Source organism: Belonocnema kinseyi, chromosome 2 (assembly GCF_010883055.1).
Source record: "Belonocnema kinseyi isolate 2016_QV_RU_SX_M_011 chromosome 2, B_treatae_v1, whole genome shotgun sequence".
Classification (NCBI taxonomy): Eukaryota; Metazoa; Arthropoda; class Insecta; order Hymenoptera; family Cynipidae; genus Belonocnema; species Belonocnema kinseyi.
The window spans coordinates 56,032,505-56,043,092 of record NC_046658.1 but is presented as its reverse complement, the minus strand read 5'-3'; the positions used below and the strand labels follow the sequence as shown (position 1 = coordinate 56,043,092).

Below are 10,588 nucleotides of genomic sequence, written 5' to 3'. Positions count from 1 at the left end.
CAAACCTAATCAGATTTTTTATCGTTTAATGAATGATCAAGTATCAGTGGAACATTATGTCTCCAATATATGAGATTCCATTCACGCCATGCGCACTGCTTCGATCAGATTGTTTGGATATACCCCGATGAATTCTTATTGTTAGAATATTTTGTTTGAGTGTTAAAATTATTGAAAAACTAGTTTTATTAAAAGAAAAAGAAATTCTATCCAAGGTTTACGGTTTATAATTAATAATAGTGTGAAAAAAACATTTTGCAACCTATTAATCTAAAATTCTTTATTGATTTAGGTAAATTGAAAAATAATCTTTAATTTTTAAAACTCTTTTATCTACAAATAAACAGTTTAGAGCTTTTAAGAATTTAAAAGTACTTATTAAAAATGAATTATTAAAAAAAACTAACGACAAGGTATCGCGCTCCTTCGTTTCAGTAACGTTATCAATATCGGTTGCGGATGACAAAGTTTTGGGAAATAACGGTGTCAAGCACTACTAAAATTAATATTCTAAATAATAATAAAATATAATGTATAAAATATTTTTCTATGATAACAGCTTCTCGACTTTTAAAAATACATCATCCACTGGAGTAAGAAGGACATTACGTATTGTAGGCTTTATTCGAATTTCTGTTTTATCACAGACGCTAACTCGATAATGTGATAGAATCTTAATTAGGGCAACTTTTACTTGTAGGAGTCCGAATCGTTTACCTAAGGAAAAGCAAATATTTTGTCATAAGTGATTATATACTAAAATTTTAATTGCTTTAATTCATATAAATACATATTTTTTGAAATTTTAACTTACCGATACATATCCTAGGGCCTTCACCAAATGGAAGATAAGTAAAAGCGTGTCTCTTTGCAATTTCATGTGAGTCAAACCGTTCTGGCCTGAATTCTTCTGGATCAGGATATATTTTCGGATCTTTCTGTTGACCTAAAACAGGAATTATTATATTCATACCCTTCGGTATGCAGAAATTTGAATTTGGAATCTTGTAATCTTTCAGGCAGACACGGTTTAGAATAGGAAGTATTGGATATTTCCTCAATGTCTCTGTAACAAAATATAATCTTATTTCAAAAACTTGGAATTACAGTAAATCAGAAACTGCTTTTTATTAAAAGTGTTATTACGTTCTTACAAACAAATATTAATACGAAATAGTTCAAAATTCTAATTTTAAAAGCAAACGTCAATCACTGTTACAATTTTTATCCAGATTGAATTGTAAGAGTAATTATAGTATTTTTCACTGATATTTTTAGTTTCTTTTGACTAATTTATTCTCAAATTTAATTATTTGTGACTAAAAATTAACTGTAATTTAGATTTATAGGGTTGTATAACATAGATGTAAATTGTATATTATTTAAGAATATATGAGATAGAAATATAGTGTTGGCATAATACCCGATACAATTTTATCTAGATAAGGCATTGCGTAAACGTCCTCATATGACAATTCATGACGACCACCTAACTTCTCATTAATTTCTTGACGTAGCTTGTCTTGGATGTCAGGTTTTAATGCCAACTCGTGAAGGCAATAAGTAGAGGTTGAAGACGAAGTTTCAAATCCCGCTATGAAGAAAACAAAGGCTTGTGCGCATGCCTCGGACATACTGATGTTTTCAGTATTTTGAACTAAAAATAATGTATCTAAATATATATTTATCTTATGTTTATCTTTATCTATTTATCTTATGTCAAAAATACAAAACATATAAGGTCTTTTCATTTACAAAACTCATAAACGTCTACACTTTCTTAAAATATATAAGTTAAATACGTGTAAGTCGTGTGAGTAAAGACAATAGTTGCAAATTTTGTTGTTACCAATTTTTATATTGTTCTTTGGAATATCAGTTACAATTCCCTCATCATCTTCAACTTTTCCGTGATCCATGAGTTGAATCAATAAATCCAAAAAGTCTTTTCTAGGCACATTATTAGATCTTCTGTGTGAAATTACATCACTGAATACCGTGTTGAAAAATGTTGAAACCTCTTTAGAATTGATGGGTATTCTCAGAATATCCATCAATTTTGAAAAGAACATCATTAGAGACACTTTGACCGGATTTATATCTACGGCTTTTTTGCCGTATTCCCGAAATTCTGCATTTGGATCATTCAAACTATTACATTCGACACCGAATGCAATTGATGCTATCATATCTGTTGTATATCTGCTTAAAATAAAATACCATTGTACGAAACTTCTTATATATGTTTAAAATAATGCATACGCATTCTATTTTACTATTGCGTAATAAATTAATGGTTTTAGGTGGATCTGCAACATTACCTGCTCAGTAAATCCTTGACCTCAACTGTGCTAGACTTTCCAATAGAAGCGCCTAGAGCTTTTTTAAGATCTTCAGCAACTTTTACTACCAAGGGAAACATTTGTTTCATTTTCCCAGAAGTGAATGTAGGAGAAAGCTTGGATCTAAGATGTTTCCATTCATCGCCAGGCATGAAGAACAAATGTCCCGATAAGGGATCGACATCGTTGTTAAAATACAAACCGCGATCGCCGAAATGAGAAAAATCTTTTATCAGGATAAGACGAATCAAATCAGGGTCGTTAATTACCAAATGGGGTATGTGAAACATGTACATGCCATGAAAAGGATTTGATTTAAAACGTTCATAGCTCTCTTGGATCAGTTCACCTTAAATCAAAATGTTTTTATATTTTCATTTTAATGTTAATGAGATAAAGGTTCTTTAGAAAATTGCGTGCTTCTTTCTTTACCAGTGCACTGTTTTCCAAGTGTGACAGGTAGAATATTCCCCACAGGAATTATTGGAACCTCATGAGGTATTCCTTTCCTTTTCCAATAATTAAAAATTACAAATTTCAGGTATAAATAAATCCCAAAGACGATTGTTGTGCTCCAAAATAATTTGGATCGAAGTATTGATTCTGCTATCTCTAACATGGACATCTGAAAGATATTTTTTTTCAGTTGAAAACCTATGTATTTGAATTTAATTTTGAATGTTTGTATTCTTGATCAAACTTTGACTGTGGAAAAAATTGTTCATTATAAAGATTTGCCAGCTTTAGTCTCTATATATAAATAAAGATGTATTTTTATTATGAAAAGTTTGGACGTTTTTCTGACTACTCGTGTCAAAAATAGTAGACTAGTAGTCAGCAAAACTTCTACACTTTTTATTACTACTACCCTGATCAACATAAATAAAACTTATTGTTATATGTCATTTCATATTGTTAGTATTCGTATATTATTAAAGAAGGTTCTAATTTTATCGACGATTGATTTTATTTTTATGAAACTTACACAATTGTAAAATATTTTCAATTTTCTACGATAATCTCGTGTAAACTTTAGTAGCTAACAAAACTTTGTTCTATTTATTAATTTCAATTGCATACTTACATTTAAACATACACGTTTTAAAACGAATGGTTATTTTTATATAATGTATTAAAACTTTGCATGTTAGCAACAATCTAACGAAAAAATTATATGAATTCAAATGCGATCAGTTACTTTGTTACCAGATGGAGTATCTTAACAGCAACAGATCACTGAAAACTAAACCTTGAAAAATAGATACGATCTTCCTTATATGTATTCTCAGGTTTTCCTTACTTAACAAGCAAGTCATCGTTCCTGAAACAGAATGTAGAATTAGGTAACGCTAAACTAATTTTTGTAAATTAGTATTCGTGATCCTCTTACAAATTTGCTCCAATCATAATAATACACTACTGATCTAATTAAAAGTGGTTCATAGCAAATAAATGGATACAGAAGATTTTTTTTATTTAACTCATCTTTTTCACTTGTAATTAGAAAGAACCTCACTGCATATTCAAGAATATGAAATGCAAAATAAACTTTAATAATTTATGTATAAGTTTAAATTTATATTTTTTTATGTAAACATGTGTGCGCATCTCTTTGATAAACATACGGAAAACTTAAATATAAGTAAGCATTAGCGTAGGGAGCCAAATCGTCAGCACGTATAAAACTCATTGCCCCCTGAAAAGAAATGAAGACGCGAACTGCTATTTTTAGTTAATTTAATATCTCAGTTATCCGCTGTACTCGTTCTTACTCGATAAACGAACAATAATAGCAAGTCACCGTGAATCTGACACGCATGAATGTAGATAAAAATGGTAATACTTGATCTAGAATTATTATTCTGATATAAATTTATTTATCAATAATATAATAAAATAAAATTAATATAATGAATATGGTAAAAATAAAATTGTTGTCGCAAAAAAATCTTGTAATTAAAATCAGTTGCCAAGTGTTGTTGAAATCAATTAAGATTTTTGCAGAAAATCCAAGAAAGGTTCAAAATATACATGATTATTACACACAAGGATTCTTGTTAATTTTCTTTGTACTTGGCAATGATTCGTTCAAAACCTTGGTTCAGAAATTTTATACTCATCGTTATTTTGTGATTTCACAACTTTTATGGAGTAAAAAGTAGTCAGTCTAGTGCAGTTGTATCAGAATTTGTGGTCCAAATTTGGTCGTTGGATTCTTGTTTTTAATAGGAGTTTGCATCAATTTGATTATTCGACGTTAAATAGGATTTTTAATTTGGATTTTAATCTAAATTAAATTTCTTATGTTTTGATTCAAAAAGATGTCATGATATTCTTGTAGAAAATTCAAAAAGCAATATTTTGCTTCGTAAAAACATGTTTTTTGGATTCAAGGGGTCTCACAAAGTTGGAAATTTGACCCAATCTGCTGAGGTCAAATTTTAGACAAATCCAATACCTTCACTGACGAGAATGCAAAACTTAATCAATTCATCATAAATAATTTTTGGATAGTTCTGTTTTTTTTGGCTTAATCGTCCAAAAGTAACACTGTAAACTTTAAGAAATTAAATTGGTTGAAAACGTACACACGAGACAAAAAATAAATTAAAAGACAAAAGTTGTGATGAGAATGTGCCCACGCAGCGGGAAGATTCTTACATTCTCTTTAAAAGAAGGTATTACATTTGTGTAAAATTTGACCCCCCGCGTTTTTGGCAAATTTCCACATTTTGAGATCCCCTGAATCCGAAAAACAAGTTTTTACGAATGCGTCTGCATATGTGTATGTGTCTGTCTGTAGATTTTTAGTTGGTTAGTACGATAACTTTCGAAAGAATTGACAGATTAGATTGGCCTTTGGTATACTCTTTTAGGGTTACAAAATAAAGGTCAAGTTCGTTAGCCAGCCATTTTAGGTGAAAATTCAAAAAGTGAGCGTATTTTGAAAATTTTTGTGATCACTTTTTTTTTAATTCAAAAATTGTCTGTACGAATATTCATAGCATTCAATCAGACGAACAATGTATTCTAATGACTTTTTTTATAAAACCAGAATTTACCAGAGTTATAGCATTTACAAAGTTTCAAAAAATACACGAAAATCAACATTTTAAGCCAAATAACGCATAATATGGAAAAAAAAGTCCAGAGAAGAAAAATGTTTCTTTTCCAATGCCCTACAAGATTGTTTAAAAACCTTCTTGATTTTTCTTTAAAAATTAAAAATTCAAATTTTGACAGAATAAAAAAAGAATAAAAAATAAAAAATTACAGTTTGCGGTTAAAATGTGCAAAATGGGTAAAAATATGACTGAACAAAAATTGTGCATTTCAAAAAGATCTACAAATTTGTTATAGATATCTTTTAATATCATCTGTATTTTGTGTTTTAATCTTGAAACACGATATTAACAATAAAAAATCGGCCCGCTGCGTAGGCACATTCTCAACACAACTTATGTTTTTTAATTTCTTTTTCGTCTCACGTGTGGGTTTTCAAAAAATTTACTTTTTTCTAAATGTTCTCAATGCTATTTCCAGAACAACAAAAATCCAAAAACAGAAGTATCAAAACATTATTCATGGCAAATTAATGAATTTTTACATTCTCATCAAGAGAAGGTATTAGATTTGTGTAAATTTTGACCCCCCGCGTTTTTGGCAAATGTCCACGTTTCGAGATCCGCTTAATCCGAAAAACAGGTTTTTACGAATGTGTCTGTATATGTGTATGTGTCTGTCTGTAGATTTTTAGTTGGTGAGCCCGATAACTTTCGAAAGAATTGACAGATTGGATTGGCCTTTGGTATACTCTTTGAATGTCCTAAAATAAAGGTCAAATTCGTTAGCCAGCCATTTTGGGTGAAAATTAAAAAAAGTGAACGTATTTTGAAAATTTTTTAGATCACTTTTTTTGAAATTCAAAAATGGTCTGTACGGGTATTCATAGCATTCAGTCAGACGAACAATTTATTTAAATGACTTTCTTTTATAAAACCAAAATTTACCACAGTTATAGCATTTACAAAATTTCAAAAAACACGTAAATCAACATTTTAAGCCAAATAACGCATGATATTAAAAATAGTCAAAAATAGAAAAATGTTTCTTTTCCATTTCCCCACAAGATTGTTTAAACAGCTTTTTGATTTTTCTTAAAACGTTAAAAATTCAAAATTTGATAGTACAAAAAATGTTTGAAACCACATTTTTTCAAGATTTCAAAATTCTATATACAATTATTCATGGTACTCAGAAACTCAAACAATTTATCCCTATGACTTTTTTCTGTAATAACAAAATTATCCGAGTTAGAGCATTTTAAAATCCAAAAAAACAAACTAAAATGAACATTTTAAGCCAAACAACGCACGAAATGAAATAAAGCCACGAAAAGAAAATTGTTGCTTCTTGAAAACCCTACAAGCTTATGATAACAATTTTTTTAATTTGTTTGAATAGTTAAAAATTCCAAATTTGATTGTACCAAAAATAATGAAAAATCCAAAAATTCCATTTTTTGGACAAATTATGCAAGATACAAAAAAATGAATAGGCTAAAATTGCGCGCCCTAGAAAGACCTACAAATTTATAATAATTTATTTTTCGATAGGATTCGTAGATTTTGTTTTTAGTCTTAAAAAAACATTAAAAATAAAAAAATAAATTTTTTTTGGACTAGCCACACAAGCTACGGAAAAAATGAGACAAAACTTGTTCATCCAAAAAAGAGCTATAATTTTTGATAGGGCACGTAGCTTTTGCTTCAGACGTACAAATTAACATTCAAAATAAAAATATTAAATTTTTTGAAAATGACACAATGTTTCATTTATTATTAATCATTTTTAGATAGGACGAGTAGATTTTCTTTTAACTGTAAAAAAATAAGATTAGAAATAAAAAAATTAAATTTTTGGAAAAAGGACAGAAAAGACGAAAGAGGACACAGGATCCGATATAGGACCCTATATATATTCCTGTATAAGACCCTATACAGACGCACAGTATTTTTTATTTAATCGTAAAAAACAAGAATAAAAATAAATGATAAAAACAAGGATATAAGAATTAGTATTATTTAATTTTTATGCATATAATGAATTGTAATTATATTAATTTATTATAATGATACATGATTAAGCGCAGCTTAGAATACAAATTAAAGCAAAATAAGAAACAAGTATAAAAATAATCATGATAAATACAATTTTCGAATAAGCAATCCCAGGCAGAGTTACATAAGAAATGTATCATATTTATTATAAAAGTGTTGTGTATACGTTTACATTTTGGTCAAATAAGTGCGAAGCACGAGATACGTGATAAGAATGTGCTCGTTAAAGCTGAAAGCGCTTTAACAAAAGAGAGTTCAAAATCACAAAATTACAGTTGTCAGCCCGTTGACCTTTGATTTTAAAAGGTGTGTCCACTAATGTGGGAGAAATATAAAGAACGAACACGTAGCGTGAGGTAAATACATAATCGAGCGCGATTCGCGAGATATGTATTGTTATGATACTCTTGTGTAGTATTCGAAAAGCAACATTTTTCTTTTCTTGACTTATTTTCACGTTGTGCGTTATTTGGCTTAAAATACTCATTTTTGTGTGTTAGTCCAGTCAATGAAGGATTGGAGAAAAAGATTCGTGAAAGTAGCAGTTTTTTCACCGATACGTTGGGAATGGCTTTATAAAGATATAGTAAAAAGTCCCCAACCATATGTGTGCGGCAAAGGCCCGCCATGCTGGAAAGTGTTAAACAATAACATGTTTTTTAAAATAACTGGAGAACTGTTGATTTTAGGCAAACATTGTTATGTGAAAAAATGTTCACAATTTTATAGCACACAAAAAAGATTCTATTTATTTTAAACCTATTGTCAGCGGCTACGCTATGAAATTGGATTACTAGGCAGTCTGATAAGTACCTGAAAATTCTAAGAGATGGCATTAGTGTTCACTAATGTGAACCATTTTCGTCGAGCTGATCCTTCAAATGACGCCTGTCAAAACTTCAGCCATTTATGTTTACGCATTTACAAGTTACAGCACTGAGAAGCGACTAATCTCCGAGTTTTTTTTAATATGGAAAAATCTGAGTTTCGAATTTTGATCAAACACTACTATCTTCGCAAGAAAACGATATCCGAGACCAAGGCCAAGCTGGATAAGTATTACCCGGACTCTGCACCGTCGATTGGAACGATTTATAAGTGGTTTACCGAGTTTCGTTGTGGCCGTACGAGCACAGTTGATGCTGAACGATCTGGACGCCCTAAAGAGGTCACTACACCAGAAAATGTCGAAAAAATCCGTGATATCGTGTTGAATGAACCCAAAGTGAAATTGAGAGAGGTAGCTAATGCTGTAGGCATATCATTGGAACGTGTGGGCAAAATCGTGCATTCAGTTTTGGGCATGAAGAAGCTCTGCGCGCGATGGGTGCCGCGTTTGCTCACAGTGGACCAAAAACGAATTCGTGTGACAACTTCCCAGCAGAATTTGGCATTATTTTCGCGTAAGCCGACCGAGTTTTTGCACCGATTCATAACCATGGATGAAACCTAGATCCACTACTACACTCCTAAGTCAACGCAACAGGCAAAACAGTGGGTTCCACCGGGCCCAAGTGGTCCGAAGTGTCCAAAAACGCAACAATGGGTCGGAAAGGTTATGGCCTCCGTATTTTGGGATACATATGGCACAATATTCGTGGACTATCTTGAAAAAGGTGAAACCATAACCGGAGCATACTATTCATCATTATTGGACCGATTGAAAATCGAAATCGCCGAAAAACGACCGCATTTGAAGAAGAAAAAACCGCTTTATCATCACGACAATGTGCCTGTTCATTCATGCTTAGTTGCACAAGCAAAATTGCATGAAAGCGGCTTCGAATTGGTTCCTCAGCCACTGTATTCACCAGTCCTGGCCCCCAGCGACTATTACATGTTCCCTAACCTGAAGAGATGGCTCACTGGTAAGCGTTTTTACTCAAATGAGGAGCTCATAGCTGAAACTGAGGCGTATTTTGGAGACCTTCCGATCGAGTACTTTTCGGACGGTATCAAAAAGTTAGAAAATCGTTGGACTCGCTGTATTGACCTAAAAGGAGAGTATGTTGAAAAATAAAACCGACTTTGGCCAAAAAAACGTCTGCGTGTTTCATTTTTCTGGGCCTTTTTTTAAAAAGGGCCCTAAATATTTTTATTCTGACCTAAAAATTAGGAAATACATTGTATAATTATGGAGGAAAAACTGAAAGAAGTTTCATCTCGATTCCATCCCCTTAGGCATATCAAATTGTACACTGAAGTTCAGCTCATTTTATACTGATAACACAGGCCAACATGGTTTTGTTGTCTGAAAGTGGATGATCATTTCCGAAGTGATTTTTTACGTAGAATCTGCATTCGAGATCAGAATTGGCCTTTTACGTCAGGATTTGAAGATATTTGATGTTATGTACCCAAAAAATGGCGTTTTTGGCTTATTTTGAGGTTATGAACAGAAGACAGAACATTTTTTGGGGTTTTTTCTTCAGTTGTATCATATAGTACTGCTCTTTCTCTTTAATTTGAGAATCGCAGAGTTCAATTACCATTTTTCTTTACCAAGTTACGCCAATTTGAAATCATGAGATATGTCCCATTATGTCTTGAGCATTTTACTTAAGGGCATGTGACACAGCTAAATACCTATATTACCGACTATATTAGAGTACAATAAAGTACGTTTAGGTACTGAATTTCGGTAGGAACTTCACTGAAAATTATTTCATCTTTTTTCTGAACCTCAACATTTTTTGAACGTTCAAACTTTTTTTATACATGAAATATCGGTCTCAAATTTTGAGAAATGCAAAAGCCGAAAGAAAACTACGTTTAAGTACAAAGCTTAATAATAAAAGATGTAAAAACATATATTCTAAAAATCAATTCCAACGGCATCAGCCGGTAACGTTGTACACGAAAATACGAGACCTTTAGAGCCTCGTCTAGTGGCCGCCAGGTTTCGTATTTTCGTGTACAACGTTACCGGTTGATGCCGTTGGAATTTATTGTTGAAATATATTTCTTTACACCTTTCATTACCAGGTGTATACATATGAAACCGGTATTGCCATTTAGCGGCCTGTAGGCACACTTGTAGGCACTGTCGGAACTTACCATTTGTGCTAATTGGCGCATTGTCATCTGTCAACAATATCCAATACCAAACATTTCAAGTTTCATATG

The 10,588-nt window shown here is 31.5% G+C and overlaps 1 protein-coding gene across 1 annotated transcript; it reads right to left on the bottom strand.

The window, feature by feature from the left end:
• Positions 1–310: 310 nt before the first annotated feature.
• On the bottom strand, positions 311–3,591 carry LOC117167114 (probable cytochrome P450 6a14). Its single transcript, XM_033351775.1, has 7 exons — positions 3,427–3,591; positions 2,775–2,967; positions 2,322–2,691; positions 1,850–2,202; positions 1,424–1,657; positions 815–1,066; positions 311–717 (listed from the first exon to the last, which is right to left on the bottom strand). The coding sequence occupies exons 2-7, from the start codon at positions 2,965–2,967 to the stop codon at positions 548–550; spliced, it is 1,572 nt and encodes a 523-aa protein (XP_033207666.1). The 5' UTR covers positions 3,427–3,591; the 3' UTR covers positions 311–547.
• Between the last annotated feature and the right edge of the window lie 6,997 nt (positions 3,592–10,588).